The following is a 16446-nucleotide window of genomic DNA, read 5'->3' as shown; positions in this document are numbered from 1 at the left end:
GGGAAGGAGGTCTGTACGTGGCACATCACCCAACAACTCTGGTTTTTTTTCCTAAAACCCTCCCTGTTACATCCTCGATGAACACCTCCCTGAAACATGTCATATCTCAGCATCCATTCTCCACAAACTTGGCAGAGTTTGGCACTTGGATCCCTCTGTGGAGCTACCCAGGACCCTGACCTGGCATAGCTGGACCTCCACAATCCTTAGGGAGCACCCAGCTCTCCTTTGGATGTTTATGGCAGGAGCAGCATCGTGATGCCCCCAAACACAAACCCTCCATGGCAGCTCCACTGTCCTCCCTCTGTCTTGCAGAACGCCAGGGCTGTGTCCATCCACACCATGACCATGCTTGGACACACCAGGGTCACTGCTACACAAGTTTGGCTACTGAGAATATAGATTTTGGGGTAGGCAAACAGAATCCTACATGGAGCTTGGGTTATGGACCTGCCTTTTAGCCTGTCTCAGGCTAAAAGATTTATCTGGGGTGTGTGTTCTACTGCCATCTGTCAGAGCTGGGGCAGTTCTCTGCTGTTCATGGGGCAGGTTTCTTTATCTCTCCCACAGCCAATCCTCCCTCCAGGAGATCTCTGCTGTCCATGGCCACTGAGTGTCCCTGCAGGGCTGATCAAATTCCAGCATCCCATGGGGAGATGCTCTGCCCAGGGCAGGAGCCAAGCATTCCTACCTGGATCCAATCTGAGCCTGGAACAGCCCAGCAGCCTTTGCCCACTGCATTCCCAGAGGAGCAGCTTTCTCCTGCCCTGCATTCCCAGAGGGAGAGCAGGCCCATCTCCAGCAGCCCTGGAGCTGCAGAGGAAAACTCCCCCCTTGTGCAGGATCCCTGCTCCAGCAGAAGCACAGCTGGCACTGCAGGAGGGCTGAGCCCCCATGGGATGGGGCTGTGCCAGCACCCTGACCCACAGGGCTCAGCTCCTGCTCTGACTTTGGCAGTGTTGTTTTTTTTGTTTGTTTTTTTTTTTTTTTTTTTTACTATTGCTTTTCTGTAGTATTGCATTTTAAATTTTCCTAGTAAGGAACTGTTATTCCTATTCCCATATCTTTGCCTGAGAGTCCCTTAAATTCAAAATTATAATAATTCAGAGGGAGGGGGTTTGCATTTTCCATTTCAAGGGAGGCTCCTGCCTTCCTTAGCAGACACCTGGCTTTTAAACCAAGACACTGCCCCAGAAGTGTCACCTCTGTGTCACTGCCACTCTCCATGACATGGGACAGCAGTGCTGTGGTTTGGGGGAATTTGCAGCAGGCAGAAAGGCTTTAAAGGAACATCACCCTGCCAGAGATGTGGTGTGGTTCCTCTGCTTCCCCCAGAGCCCAGCCCCGCGGCGGTACCTCGGGTGCGGTAGGACACCACAGCCACGGTGAGGTGCACCTCTCCTGGGTACATCTCTGGGGACGAGCTGATGGAGTAGTAGCGAGGCTGCAGGAGGGGCAGCTGGGTGAGCAGCAGCGTGGAGGGCATCTGCACCGAGGGGAACTCCTCCAGCACCTCCACGATCGTGGGGTTCTTGGACCACTTCCACTCCTCGTACTCCTGCAAGCCCTGGGAAAGAGGGAGGGAGGAGAGAGCTGCAGGATCCACCTTTTCCAGGTGATAGCCCAGGAGGTCCATGGCAAAGCTGGAGTGGCTGGCAGTGAAGGCCCCCTGAGCCCTGCTCAGGGGTGGAGACAGCCTAAGCACAGTGAGGGATGGAAGTCCCCTGGCTGGGCTGTGATTGCCCCCAGGCCCTTGCAGAACCTGGGGCTTGGGCTCTTTACCTTGCTGAGGACCTGCAGACGTTTCTTCTCCTTGTCATTGGTGGCCAGCAGAGCGAACTGCTGCAGCAGCAGCGGGGTGGGAGGGGTGGTGATGTCCAGGTAGTACTTGAAGGCCTGGAAGATGGTGCAGGGTGGGACACGGTTCTCGTCTGTCCAGTTACTGATGACACCTGCCAGGAGGGAATCCAGCACAAGCCTGGGATCAGCTCAGCAGCAGGGCCAAGGTGTTTTATGTGCTTTTTCAAGCTAGGTCTTCTCATAAGCTTTTGGAGGTCTATAACACACTTAAGATAGTTCAGCTACTTTTGTGGGCATAAAATTAGCAGGATGGCTTTTGTTGCACTGTTGGAAACAAAAAGGTTTAATAAAAGGCAAAATAACAAACATAAAAATGGATGTGGTTGCAAGAGGTTCTTGCTCTTGGTAAAACACCTCATAAAAGTGATTAGTTTCTTTGTTCACTTCTTTTTCTAGTAAATTGTTTAGGTGGGACTTTTTGGCTTTTATCCAATTAGCTATCCTTAAGTTTGAGGTGAAGTCTCTTAGGCCTATGAGATGCCTTTTTACCTGATAAAGGAGAGAAACTTCTGGGCTTATTTCTTTTTTAGGGGGACAAAAGATAGTTCTGCCCCTCTGTCAACAGGAGGCACATTCCTACACCAAGGTGGGCAAATCCTGGCTTTCTTCCCCTGAGACACTGGATTAGGGTTTTCCATCTCCAGTTACACCATGCATGGCAGGAGGGTATCAGGAAATCCCTGAAATACAGTGTTGGGATGGCCCCTCCACATCCCTTAATTCTTCTTCCCAGTCCTAGACCTTGCCCTTTCTAAGGGAATATAAACACCTTTAGCTTTTCCATGGAAAATCTTCCTCTGGGCCCTGCCCACCCTTCAAACCCTTGCTCCACACCCCAAGTGCAGACAAGCAATGGCTGTGGGCAGAGCAGGGATGAAGGAAGTGATCCCAATCCACACAAACACAGCAGGGAGATGGAAATAATTTTTCCCTTCCTGAGGAACTACAAGAACTTCAGGGAAAGGAGGAGAGAGGCCACCAGTGCTCCCTGGTTACCTAGAGCCGTGCTCCTCTCCTCCAGCAGCTCCACCTTCACCAGCTGGTTGGTCGGAGGGGCATCCTCAAGCCTGTCGATGAGGGCATTGACCAAGTCCTCGTGGTTGCCCGGGAAGACGCCCAGGTGGTCCCCGGGCTGGTACTGCAGCTCCTGGTGCCCGTTGGTGTGCAGGCGCAGGAAAATCGTCAGGCGGCTGCGGGGGAAGGAGGAGAGCAGGAAAAAGTGGTTTGGGGGAGCCTTCCCCAAAATCGCCAACTTTGGGAAAGCCCCTAAAGATCCTTCAGGGAGTGGCTGAGCCCTGGAGCTGCTGGTGAGCTGGGCAGGGGTGGTGGCATGTCCAGGCTGTGGTGGCCATGTCACCAAGGTCACGGCAGGGAGAAGGGACATGGCACCATGCCCTGACTCACCCTCAGGGACTTTTTAAAAGGGGAAAAACAATTGAACCTCTTGCTCAGCAATTTTATCCTTCCTTTGCTGCCCCTCCAGCCAGCTCCCCATGCCGTGGGCTGAGGGAGGGACCTGCAGGAATTCCACCGTGCTTGGAGGCCAGGAACACCCTCCACTGCCTTCCAGGCTGACTCATGGCCTGCACAAAGGTGGATTCCACGGACATCCAGAGCTCAAGGGCTGTTTGTAGCACTGTTCTGGGTGCCCCAGGTGTGGGTTCAGCTCCTGGGACAGCAGCATCTCCTACCTGGACTTGGGGCTCTGCAGGTTCTGGCGTGTGAGGAGCCGGGCTGCATAGACACGTTTTTTGTGGATGCTGTACAGTCCTGAGGAGGAAAAGAGTCAGGGAAGGGATTCAGCAGAGCATGGCCAAGGCTTCTGTAGGATCACTGTGGGTTCAGCCCCTCAGACCAGGGCTGACCACAGGGGTTTGACCTCCCTCCTGCGAGCCCAGGGACCAGAAACCCCAGGGGTGACCCACGTTTGTTAGTGACAGCACGTTTTGTTAGTGACAGAGGAGGACTCCAAAACCACCCCTGTGGCACTCAGGGCAGTTCCCTCACATTGCCCACAGCTCCTCTTGCTGCCTGGCTGGCAGGAGAGCGCCTGGCTCTGGGCAGAGCTGAGGCGGTGCTGCAGGAGCTGCAGGAGCCCTGCTGAGGGGCCAGGTGGCCATGGGCCGGACCTGCCTTTGCTCCACAACGCTCCACGGAGCAGCACTGGACAAAACAAGGCTGGAAAGATCCCAATTTTCCAGCTCCTCTCTTCAAAAAACGGGGTCAGGAGGAGGGAGAGCAGATAGTGTCCAAACATCTCTGTTACAGACACAGACAGGACCGGCCAGAGAGGCCCGGGCCTGCTCCTTGGGCGTGGGATGAGGAAAGGCAGGGCGGAAACGCTGGGAATTTAACAGAAATTCTGTTAAATTAACCCAAAAGCAGGGTCTGGCCCCTTCGCCTGCCTTGTCCCTGTGCCCGGAGGCAGAGCCCTCCAGGCCTGTACCTTGTGTGAGCTCGGGGGCCTCAGCCACGTAGGTCAGGCGGAACTTGCTCCTCTTCCAGCTGCGGTCGTTGCTGATCAGGGAGTTGTTGGCTTTCTCGATGTTGACGTCGTCCCCCACGCAGAACACGTCACACGCTGCCTGCAGCACACACCAGGCCCTCAGGCACCTCCCGAGCCCAGCTGACCCCCTCAGCCCAGCCCATGCCACTGTCATATCCTCTGGAAAAACCCCTTGCCCAGGATTTCCCTCCTGGGAAGCTGAGAAGCCTCAGAGAAAAATGAAAACAATAATTATCTGATTTGCTTCTCCTGTGTTTTGCTGCTTTGGAATGTGGTTTGGACATTGTTTATCCAGCAGGTGATTGTTTCATTGGTTGCATGTGAATTCCTTTTACTTATTGGCCAATTACAGCCAGCTGTGTTGGACTCTCTGAGGAGAGAGTCAGTTTTTCATTAGTATCTTTCTAGCTTTCTGTATGTATCCTTTCTCTATTCTTTAGCGTAGTTTAGTACAGTTTTAGTATAGCATATAATATAATATAATATAATATAATATAATATAATATAATATAATGTAATATAATGTAATATAATATAATATAATATAATATAATATAATATAATAAATATAATATATATAATATGATATAATATAATATAATATAATATAATATAATATAATATAATATAATATAATATAATATAATATAATATAATATAATATAATATAGTATAATATAATATATAATCCTTCTAAGAACATGGAGTCAGATTTATAATTTTCCTCACCTTTGTGGGGGACCCCAAAAATACCACAAACTCACACGGAAAAGGAGCCCCCAGCAGGGTGGGGCTGTACCAGTGGCCACAGGCATGGCTTGTGGGGCTCTCCTTCCCAGATATCTGGGATGATGCAGGAATTCAACACGTTGCTGACCTTTGGGTGGTCAGCACAAACCAGAGCATCAGCTCCACCCTCTTTACTGTGGGCTGGGGCAGTGCTGGAGTGTCCCAGTTACACCATGCATGGCAGGAGGGAATCAGGAAATCCCTGAAATGCAGTGTTGGGATGGCCCCTCCACATCCCTTAATTCTTCTTCCCAATCCTAGACATCGCCCTTTCTAAGGGAATATAAATACCTTTAGTTTTAGCATGGAAAATCTTCGCCAGGGCCCTGCCCACCCTTCAAACCCTTGCTCTACATCCCAAGTGCAGACAAGCAATGGCTCTGGGCAGAGCAGGGATGAAGGAGGCGCTCCAAATCCAGCAGGGAGATCCAGCTCCAACCTCTGTCCTTCTCCTCCCTGCTCCTCCCTGCAGCCCCAGGTTACCTTGAAGACCTTCTTGGCCCAGGTCCTGAAGGATTCCTCCTGGCCACAGAGCTCGTCCCCTTCTCCCATGCGGAGGATCCTCTCTCCCCCCAGCTCCTCCAGCAGCGTGTCCACGGCGCGGGCGAAGGCGCAGAAGTGGGGGTAAGCCCTGGAGCCCAGCCCAAACACGGAGAACCTGTGCAAAGATGGCTCAGCTGTGGCTGCTCAGCCGGGAGGGACCCTGAGTGGGAAGTTAACCCCACCAGAAGATACCAGACTTTACTAATGTGGTCCCTAAATGTAGGGCTCACAACTGTCTCACACACATGAGGTGATGAGCAGTTTTCAACCCCAGTGTGCAGTGGGGTGACTCACCACAATGCAGCTGTTATCACTTACTATATGAACAATTTATTCTTAGAATTCAGTTGATGCGTGGCTGTGGTGTAAATTTGCAGTTTGTGCTGCACTGGAGACCACATGTCTGGGTAGCAAGTCAGCAAATGATAGGTCAAGTTCAAAAGCTTCATCCAGATACAGCTATTATGTTTTAAAAATCGCAGCTATTGATCTGAATTATTTCAGGTCTCATAGAAACATTACAGAAGCAAGGAGCTCTTACCAGAGCACAGCTGGCCCAGCACCAGCCCAGCAGCCAGGAGGGGTCTGCACATCGCCAAAACCCCTCAGGCTGAGGTGGCTCTGTGCAGCACCAGCTCCTGCCCTGTCCCTTTACCTGACGTTTGCCAGGGGCCCCGTGCTCTCGAAGTTGTCCCTGGAGTCAGGGCCATCAGTGGAGGATTTCCGTGCGTCCGAGTAGGAGGAGACGCTGTTGAAGCGCACCTTGTAGCTCCTGTGAACAGCCACAGCACCCAGCGTCACTCTGGGGGCACCCGCGTGCCTCTCACCTGGCTCTGGGCTCACAGGGGGGCACCAGAGCAGAGCTCAGGGCTCACAATTCCACAAGCAGGCAGAGTGGGAAGAGCAGAGGGATGTGCTCCCTCCGGGGGTAAAGCCATAGCAGCCCCTCTGCACGCCCCAGCTGGAGCAGGAATGCTGACCCTGAACCCAGGTCCTTGTCACCTGCCACTGTGCTGGCCCAGGTGCTGGCCACCACAATGACCAGAGCTGCCAGGACCTTTGGCTTTCCCTGCCCTTCCCTGGCAGCACACAAGGTCGGGTGTGTGTCTGAAGAGATATTCTGAGGTTGTTTCATTCATAGGAAGTGGGAAATTAAAAAAAACCCATGGAGTGAGAGAAGAAGGGGTGAGGAGGGGGAAGGGGAGCAGAGGAAAAAAAAATAAAATCTGACAACAGCAGAAGTATTTCTGAATTGAGCCATCTCCCAAAATTGCTCCTCACAAGAGTTTCTAAATTTACAGGCAGAGCAGTGAGCAGTGCTGCGTGCATGAGTCATGGCACAGCTCCTGCAGCCGGCATGGCACGGCATGGCATGGCACGGGAGAGCACGGCCCGAGCCAGTGACAGCCGGGTCACAGGGCCCCAGTGCCACCTCTGCCCCTCAGCCACTCCCTCTCCCCATCCTCCACGCTTTTCTGCTCCTCCACCGTGCTGGCCCTGGCCATGGCCTCCCTCCCCGGCTTCCGAGGTGCCCCAAGCTCATCCTGCAGTGTGAGGGATTTTCTGCAATCCAGGCTCTGTTCAGAGCAGCAGAACCCTCTGGATCAGAGGGACACAAAGCCCACATTGCCCAGGTGGGTGCTGGCCCAAGGCTGGGACAGCAGCTGGAATGAGAAGTGTGGGATGGATGGGCTGCACTTGAACAGCAGGCTTGGAATAGGAATGGCTTAGGAATGCTTTGGGAAACCCTTGGGAAACCCTTGCTCAGGAGCCAAGTACCAAGCTCAGCACAGCCTCAGGGCTGTGGGCAGAGAGCCCTGACAGGCTCCTGTGACACTGTCACACTGAGAGGCCACCCTGCCCTGAGGGGTCTCAGCATTCCCTGGGGAGCTGGGACTCCATGGGCTGCATGGACAGGAGCTGCTCTCTCCGGGTGTCTTTCACCAGGCTGACACTGTCCCTCTCCCCCCACAGCCTCCTCCACGTCTCCTTTTCTCATTGCAAAAGGTTTTTTGTGTGCTTGATGTTAGCAAGTCCTGGATATGGTTTGGGGCAATCCCAAAAAGAGAAGCTGTGGGTCCCTGGAAGTGTCCAGGGCCAGGCTGGAGGGGGCTTGGAGCAGCCTGGGGCAGTGCAGGGTGTCCCTGCCTGGCTCTTAGAAACTCCTACCAGCCCTTAAATCACACCTGGAGGTGTCTGGGACAGCAAGCACCGAGCTCAGGGGCTTTTAACCTCCTCAGATCTGCCTGACCAGCCATGGACAGCACCTCTGCAGCCGAGGAGAAGATCCTTGGGGTGAGAACCACGTGTGGAATGCCCCTTCTCCATGCCAACCCCTCCAGGGCAGCTCTGTCACTGTCCCCATTGGGGCACGAGGCCATGAGGAGCCTGGTGGGTTTTCAGCTGCAGGGATCCCTCAGCTGCCCTGGCTGCTCAGCAGGGCCAGCTCTGGAGAGCCACAGCCTGGTCCCTGTGTGTTTGTCCCCACAGGTGACACTGCCCTGAGTCAGGGGCTGGAACTGCCCTGGATCCCTCCTGAATTAAGGAGCAGCCCTGTGCCAGTTGTCAGCTCAGGAGACAATCCAGGGCACAGCAGTGACCCAGTTCAGGGAAATATTTTATTCTTCACAGCTAAAATAAGAGGAGACCCCAAACGATCATTGTCACTGCCCTCCCTTCCTTCCCCCCCTGGGTTCTGCACAAAGCTCATCCTCCCCTGAAGGGGGATTTTCTACAATCCCCGATTCTGTCTCCAAGGTAATGGTTACAAACATCACAGGATTATCACAGCTCTAATTTTCCCTAGAAATCTTTTCACACCATGCATGGAGCTAAATCTGGTTCTCCCGCCCTCCCCCACCTACATCTGCAAGGCTGGGAACTCCCTCCTACCTCCAACTCTTACTATTTTGGTGCCTCCTGGACAGGCCCTGGCACTCAGAATCTATGATTTTGGGGAAATTCCTATTTTAATTTGTTTTTTTTCACAGATTCCTGCCTCTTCAAGATGAAGAGAGAAGCTTTAAAGTGTCACCCCAGGGAATTACAAGCTGGGATCCACAGGCACCCCTGAGTCTGTGCTTTTGTCCTCCCTGGGAGCTCCAGTCTCTCCATTTCCTGGGTCTCCAGGCAGGTCCCATTCCTGGATATTTGCAAATGTGAGACCTGCCCGAGGATTTCGCACTCCCCTGTGAGAGGAGGAAGGCAGGGAACCTGTCCTGCATGCTGGGGTTTGGACTGGGAGGGGACAGGCTTGGAGTGGGAGGGGAAGGGCTTGGAGTGCTCTTACTTCCTCTCCTCCAGGTTGGAGTTGGGATTCTTCATCTCCATTAATGCACAGCCGAATTTCTACAGAGAAAGAACAAAAAAGGCCATCAGTTTTGCCAGGTTTTGCAGGAAACCAAGCCCTGAGCACAGCCTGGGCCGTGGCTCTGCTCCCTGCTCGCTGCTCCCAGCTGTCAGGGTCACAGCCAGGGGACTGTCACCTTCTGTGTGACACTGCTGGTGGTCACACAGGACAAACTGAACCACGGCGCAGTGGCTGTGTCACGGCAGGGAACCAGGAGATGTCCCTGCTCCAGAGCAGGCTGCGGGCAGCTACAGCACCTGGACCTGTTTTGGATCCTTCCAGCTCAGTCTGAGCCAAACGAGGACGTTCCTGGCCCTGTCCCCTGCTGTCCCCTGCTGTCCCCTGCTGTCCTACCTCTCCGTTCTCAGGCGGGTCCCCGTTGCCGAAGGTGCTGGTGACCACCAGGACCATGGTCTCGTGCTCCAGGTGCACCACGTCGTACTCGTCCATGGACATCACCTGGGGGCACAGAGAGGTCACAGAGAGCTGGGAGCCTCCTGGGCTGGCTGGGGCTGGGGACAGCACGTCCCTGCTGACACCTCTGCACGGGGAGGGTGGGAACAGCAGCCTGGAGGGACAGGGCAGCCCTGGGGCTGCCACCCCAGGGCCACAGCTGCAATCACTGCAGGAAATCAGGATTTGCTCCACCCCAGACCCACAGGGGCACACCCTGAAGGCCCCTGGCAGCTGTTTTCACACCAGGATTTCACACCCACTGTGTGTCAGGAGCTGGTGCAATACCTTGGCATCGAAGGCGTGTTTGAAGATCTCACAGAGGGTTTTTGCATAGACCTGGGACTTCCCCGTTTCCGTGGCGTACAGGATGGTGGCCTTGACCCTCTTGGCCATGGCTTGGCCCATCAGCTTGGCTGAGAACTTCACAGCCCTGGGAAGCAGGAATAAATAAATCCCAGTCAGAGCTTGGTCCTGACCCGTGCCTCTAGACCTTTTTATTCCTTATTAAATGAACAGCCTTACGAAGCTGTAGCATCAATTTTTGGTTGTCACGTGGCAAACAGGGAAGCCTTGGAAGAGCTGAACTTGTCAGAGAGGAAGAGGAGATGGGGGAGCTTGAACAGAGCTCAAATACCTGGATGGGGTGAAGGAGGAAATGCTAAACCAGGGTGGGGATGGTATTTCTGCAAAGGCACAGAAGCAGGAGAATAATCAAGGGCAGGAAAAATAAAAAAGGGAAGGGAAGGGAAGGGAAGGGAAGGGAAGGGAAGGGAAGGGAAGGGAAGGGAAGGGAAGGGAAGGGAAGGGAAGGGAAGGGAAGGGAAGGGAAGGGAAGGGAAGGGAAGGGAAGGGAAGGGAAGGGAAGGGAAGGGAAGGGAAGGGAAGGGAAGGGAAGGGAAGGAAAGGAAAGGAAAGGAAAGGAAAGGAAAGGAAAGGAAAGGAAAGGAAAGGAAAGGAAAGGAAAGGAAAGGAAAGGAAAGGAAAGGGGAACCAACCATAGCTGGAGCTACAGGAAGAACAGCAGCTCCTCCATCCCTTAAATCCAACCCAGCCCTGCTCCACACAGAGCCTGGGGACCCCGAGGTCACACCCAGCTGTCCCAGTGCCTGTGGTTTGCACTCTGGTGACACCCAGACCTCACACATTTATCCCATCCTTGTGGCTCTTTCCCGTTCCTCAGCAGTGCCTGGGGGCTTTTCCTCCAGGTTTCCCCACTGGCCCAGGGCACACAGAGGGGCCCTGGGGGTCCCCAGCCTCTCTCCAGTCCTGGCCCAGGTGATGCAGCACCAGGAATGCTGATTCCTTGTCTGTGGCATCACTGGGGGCAGGGGTTGTGGGCTTGTCATTTTAGGGACATTCATAATCACATCAACAATGTTCTTCCTACATGCTGAACATTTTTTTCCTAAGTGGACCACAAGCCTTTAAATGGGGCCAGCAGAAAGGCAGAATTCCATCAGGTCTGGATCTAGGCTGCTGTTGCAACAGGGAAAGGTGATTTTTGGGAGGCTGAGGGAGCACAAAGCATCTCGGTGGCCTCTGCAGGAGGAAGGGCTGCCTGATTCACTTTGACAGCCCTTGCCCCAGGTTTCTGAGTTCAGCAGGGCTCCTGCAGCCCCTTCAGAGGAGCTGTGGGGAACAGAGGCTGCAGCTGGAGTGCTCACACTGGGCAGGAGGAGTCCAGTGTCCCCCTGCCCCTCCTGCCCAGAAATACTCTGCTTTTGGGGAATCATTTAGGGAGGACAAAAGAGGAAAGAAGAGGCAGAAACTCCTCCAGGCTGGTTTATCCTGCTTGCCCCTGGCAGCTCCTCTCCACGGCAAGGTCAGCCTCAGGAACATTTCTGTTTGCTGCTGCACCACCACCCTCAGGGAAGTTCTGCCCTTTGTCATCCCGTGGTGGCAATGTCCCCTGTCCCCAGGGACTGCAGGTCTGAAGGCTCAGATTTGGCCAGATTTTTGAATTTGAGCAGGCACCAAATCATGCTCAAGGCTCTGGGCTCAGGCTGCCTCTTCTACAGCTGATAAGCTCAGATCCAGACAGGATTAATGGTGAATTACAAAAACAATTCCTTTCCCTACACCAGGAACAATGGAGATTTTCTTTTAAATGACCTGCCACGCTCACATTTTTATAAAACCATCCCTCAATGGGGCAGAGGGGAGCAATAAAAGCATTTTTTCTCCAAACTCCATGAATCCTCCTGCTCTTCCCCCGGCCCCAGTGTCAGCTGCAGGAGCACATTCCTCAGCTGCTCTCCTGTTTATGGATGCACCACAGAGAGCAGCTCGCAGGAGGCGACAGCTGAAGAGTGGGAACAAATTGATAGCAGGGATTTGGGGAAAGTGAAGCGTGGGGAGATGCAGCAGGAGCCAGGGCCACCTGGCAGCCTGGCTGCCATCACCAGGGCACACCCAGCCTGCTCCTGCCTTGGCCCAGGGCTCTGCTGCCACAGAACCAGCAGCTCCTCATGCCAATGGCCCCCGGGGGAGGAATTTGGGCCAGAATCAGCCAAAGGGTCCAAACTGAGCTCCATTCCTGCATTCTGCTGCTGAGGAGCCTTGGCAGGGAACAGGGACTGGGGTGGCCCCTTGCCAGGGGTCAACTGACCATGAAGTGCAAATCTCAGCCCAGCCCTGATCCATCTGCTGCCTGCAGGGAGATCCCTCCTTCCCCTCTCCCCCCTTCCTTCCAAAGCAGGTGTTTGGAGGGTTGGGCACACACTGGGGGCAGGTTCTCCTCACGTAGGGAAAAGGAGGAATATGGACAGGAGTTTGATCTCGTTAGTGCCAGCACAGCCCTGAAGGGGGAGGGGGAATCTTCCTGCCCCAGTGAAAGGAAAAATGGTCAAAACACCCTCAAAAATTGGGAAAGCCATCCCTGAGCATCAAAACCTCCTAACCAGAGAATGAACAGCTTGGGAGAACAAACAATAGCCAAGATCTGGTGTTCACCTGGTCACACCCCTTTTGGTGGTCTGAGGGGGTGCTCAGAGGACTGCCTGTGTCCCCAAATGTCCCTCCTGGCAGGTAAAGCCTTCAGTGACCCAAAGCCCAGGCTCAGAGCCCGTTTGTAGGGTGATGCACACACCCACAGGGTGCCTAAACCCAGGACCAGCCCCAAACCTTCCAGGCCTTTCCAGAGCCTGCTGGTACTCACTTTGCCAGCTTCTTAAAGCCAATGGCCCTCTTCTTGGTGGGTGTCCCATTGACCCCTTTCCACACGTGGGTGTTCCAGGGGTCCGGCTAGGAGAGGGAAAAGCAGGATCAGAGGGTGGGGAGTGCTCAGAGCTTGGAGAAATGCAGCATCCACAGCACTGAGAGTTAATTTTTTCCAGTCAGAAAAGGGAGGAATAGCTGCTAGTGCACAGCTCTCCTTCTCCTTTCTATGTCCCTGATCCTTGGAGCCTTGTGGGTTTTTTTTTTTGGGCAATGGAACATGCCCAGGAAAATTGCAATCTAATAAACCCTCCTGGCTTGTAGCAGCATCTGGCCAATTGCTCTGTCACCTCTCGAGAGGAGCGTTAATAGGGCCACAGCCAAAAAGAAGACAACGCCAGAAGGGGAGAGGTGATGGAAACAGATCCTTTCCCTGCTCTGGCCACAGGTTTTTTCCCTGAGAGGCCCTTTGGGAAGGGGAGGCAGCTGAAGGCAGCAGCGAGCACACAGAGCTCATTCCGTGCCCTTGCAGGCTGCAGTCAGAGCCAGGAAGCACCGGGGTGCCTGGTCGCTGCTTACAGGAGTGAGCAGACTGCTCCTGCTCGGGATTGCTCCTCAAGGGCTCTCGCTAAAGGTCACATTGTGTGGGAAGCAGCGGAGCAGGGCTGGCTGCACACGGGGCAGGGTCTGCTCGGGGCTTTTCCTCACGGCCTGGGGATCAAACAGCCCAGTGTGATCCCTGCGGGGCTGGAGCCCTGTGCCTCTGCGGGACCCCTGGGGGCAGGAGCCATCCTCGCAGCCCCGCAGGCTGGGATGGGTGTGGGGTGTGGGGTATGGGGTATGGAATATGGGGTATGGGGTATGGGATACAGGAGCCATCCTCGCAGCCCCGCAGGCTGGGATGGGTGTGGGGTGTGGGATATGGGATATGGGGTATGGGATATGGGATCCAGGAGCCATCCTCGCAGCCCCGCAGGCTGGGATGGGTGTGGGGTGTGGGGTGTGGGAAATGGGATATGGGGTATAGGGTATGGGATATGGGGTATGGGATACAGGAGCCATCCTCGCAGCCCCGCAGGCTGTGATGGGGTGTGGGGTGTGGGATATGGGATATATGGGATGTGGGATATGGGATATGGGATATGGGATATATGGGATGTGGGATATGGGGTATAGGGTATGGGATATGGGGTATGGGATCCAGGAGCCATCCTCGCAACCCCGCAGGCTGCGATGGGGTGTGGGGTGTGGGATATGGGATATGGGATATGGGATATAGGGTATAGGATATGGGGTATGGGATATGGGGTATGGGATATGGGATCCAGGAGCCATCCTCGCAGCCCCGCAGGCTGGGATGGGGTGTGGGGTGTGGGGTGTGGCAAATGGGATATGGGGTATGGGGTATGGGATATGGGGTATGGGATACAGGAGCCATCCTCGCAGCCCTGCAGGCTGCGATGGGGTGTGGGGTGTGGGATATGGGATATATGGGATGTGGGATATGGGATATGGGATATGGGATATGGGATATATGGGATGTGGGACATGGGGTATGGGATATGGGGTATGGGATACAGGAGCCATCCTCTCAACCCTGCAGGCTGCGATGGGGTGTGGGATATGGGATATGGGGTATGGGGTATGGGGTATGGGATATGGGATATGGGATATGGGATATGGGGTATGGGATATGGGGTATGGAGTATGGGATATGGGATCCAGGAGCCATCCTTGCAACCCTGCAGGCTGGGATGGGGTGTGGGGTATGGGGTATGGGGTATGGGATATGGGGTATGGGATATGGGATATATGGGATGTGGGATGTGGGCTATGGGATATGGGATATGGGATGTGGGATCCAGGAGCCATCCTCTCAACCCTGCAGGCTGGGATGGGGTGTGGGGTATGGGGTATGGGGTATGGGATATGGGGTATGGGATATGGGATATATGGGATGTGGGATGTGGGCTATGGGATATGGGATATGGGATGTGGGATCCAGGAGCCATCCTCTCAACCCTGCAGGCTGGGATGGGGTGTGGGGTGTGGGGTGTGGGATATGGGGTATGGGATGTGGGATATGGGCTATGGGATATGGGATGTGGGATGTGGGATGTGGGATATGGGATATGGGATGTGGGATGTGGGATGTGGGATATGGGCTATGGGATATGGGATGTGGGATGTGGGATGTGGGATATGGGATGTGGGATGTGGGATCCAGGAGCCATCCTCTCAACCCTGCAGGCTGGGATGGGATACAGGAGCCTTCCAGGCCATTTCCTCACCCACCCATTAGGCACTTCCAAAGTGTGATTAAAAACTGGGAGCTCAGCTGTCCCATGGAGGGGCAAACCCCCACGATTCCACCATGTTAGGGTGAAATATCCATTGTGAAGGAATTGGATGCTGTCCCTCTCCTTCCTGCACCTCCCGAGCTCCCTCTCCCACCCCGCCCTTGGCCACAGGCCCGGTGGAGGGCGGAGGTGGGGACAGCACCTGGTACTCAAAGGAGGGCGTCAGGCGGTAGTTGAGCATCTCCTGGTGGAAGACGGGGGTGATGCTGCCCGACATGGGCGGGACGATCCAGACCCAGTCGGCGGGACAGCCCCCCCGGCACCGGTACTCGTTCTCCATGTGCTTGATGAAGGACTCGGTGGCCGAGTGGTGATCCACGATGGTCACCTTGTCACTCTGTGGGGGGACAAGAGAGCAGAGCCAGCAGCTGTCAACTCATCCCAGAGGGGAAAAGCCATAATTTTATGTTTGGAGCTGTTTGTCCCAAACATTCCTTACTCCCATGGTCTTTGGGGATGATCCAAAGGTGGCTGCTGACCCTGGGCTGCCCAAGGGGGCTCTAAAGTGCTTTGGGAATAGATGTGCTGTTGGAGCCCCCTGTCCTGGCCAAGCAAAGATGGGATGGATGGGATGGAGCATCCTCTGCTCAGAGCCCTGGGAAGCTCTTCCAGAGGGGCAGCTCTGACCCCGCACTGGGAAGGACTCTCACCCCTTGAAGCTGGCTGGCCAAGGTCTGCTTTTGTTACTCAGCCTTTAGGGGCAGGCTGGGGGAGAGCCTGGGCCAGCTCCTGCCTCATGGATGGGTCAGAAGGGCTGGATTTTCCCCGTGTTGGGATATTCCTTCTGGACCAGCAGGACTCGGGTGCTGGTTTTACAATGTCCAGAGTGTGGAGATTATTAAATCTCACTGCAGCAGCCCAAATTCAGGAGGCACAGCTCAAATTCAGGAGGCACAGGCCAGTTTCAGCCATTGTCCTTGGGTGGATGTCCCCACACTTGTCCCACCCTGTCCCTGTGTCCCTCCAGCTGGCCCGGGCAAGGCAGGGTGTGAGGTACCTGGAAGCTGTAGAGCACAGCGATGTTGATCTCCACCAGGGCCTGGTCCTTCCACAGCGAGGACGTTTTCCTCATATCCAGGTTCATTTTCTTGGCCACTTGCTGTAACAACACGTGGCAGGAGGGTAGGGATTTAATGGCCAAAAACCAAGGACTGGAGAGCTGTGCTTGGGGAGAGGAACCCAGAGGAGAGGCCCAGGCTGGCACAAGGCACCCACAGGGCAGGGAAGGGCTGATGTTGTGTCTTCCTCTGGGAAGAAATCCTGCCTTTTCCTCTCCATGGCAGGAGCATGGCTTTTCCTTCTCCCTGAGCATTGGTGGCCAAATGCTGCTGAGGAGGCCACCAGAGCAGCTGGACACTCACACTGCTCCCACCCCGCTGGTTTTCAGGAGACTGGGGAGGGACAGAGACCCTCTAAATAACCCAACC

At 54.6% G+C, this 16446-nt stretch overlaps 1 protein-coding gene across 4 annotated transcripts in view; it reads right to left on the bottom strand.

Moving 5' to 3' along the window:
* NOS1 (nitric oxide synthase 1) overlaps positions 1 to 16446 on the bottom strand; it is an 80233-nt gene that overhangs the window by 11115 nt on the left and 52672 nt on the right. For all 4 annotated transcript variants that reach the window (XM_064392132.1, XM_064392131.1, XM_064392130.1 and 1 more), the window contains exons 11-23: positions 16017 to 16118; positions 15162 to 15356; positions 12661 to 12746; positions 9789 to 9933; positions 9402 to 9506; positions 8988 to 9046; positions 6354 to 6470; positions 5639 to 5813; positions 4307 to 4445; positions 3552 to 3630; positions 2857 to 3050; positions 1783 to 1952; positions 1357 to 1567 (exon numbers count right to left, since the gene is read on the bottom strand). In XM_064392132.1, coding sequence (XP_064248202.1) covers positions 1357 to 1567; positions 1783 to 1952; positions 2857 to 3050; positions 3552 to 3630; positions 4307 to 4445; positions 5639 to 5813; positions 6354 to 6470; positions 8988 to 9046; positions 9402 to 9506; positions 9789 to 9933; positions 12661 to 12746; positions 15162 to 15356; positions 16017 to 16118 — 1777 coding nt within the window. The remainder of the gene's footprint in view (positions 1 to 1356; positions 1568 to 1782; positions 1953 to 2856; positions 3051 to 3551; positions 3631 to 4306; positions 4446 to 5638; positions 5814 to 6353; positions 6471 to 8987; positions 9047 to 9401; positions 9507 to 9788; positions 9934 to 12660; positions 12747 to 15161; positions 15357 to 16016; positions 16119 to 16446) is intronic.

Source organism: Passer domesticus, chromosome 17, assembly GCF_036417665.1.
Source record: "Passer domesticus isolate bPasDom1 chromosome 17, bPasDom1.hap1, whole genome shotgun sequence".
Lineage (NCBI taxonomy): Eukaryota > Metazoa > Chordata > Aves > Passeriformes > Passeridae > Passer > Passer domesticus.
Note: the sequence above shows the minus strand (reverse complement) of the source record. Positions and strands in the feature narration are given on the sequence as shown.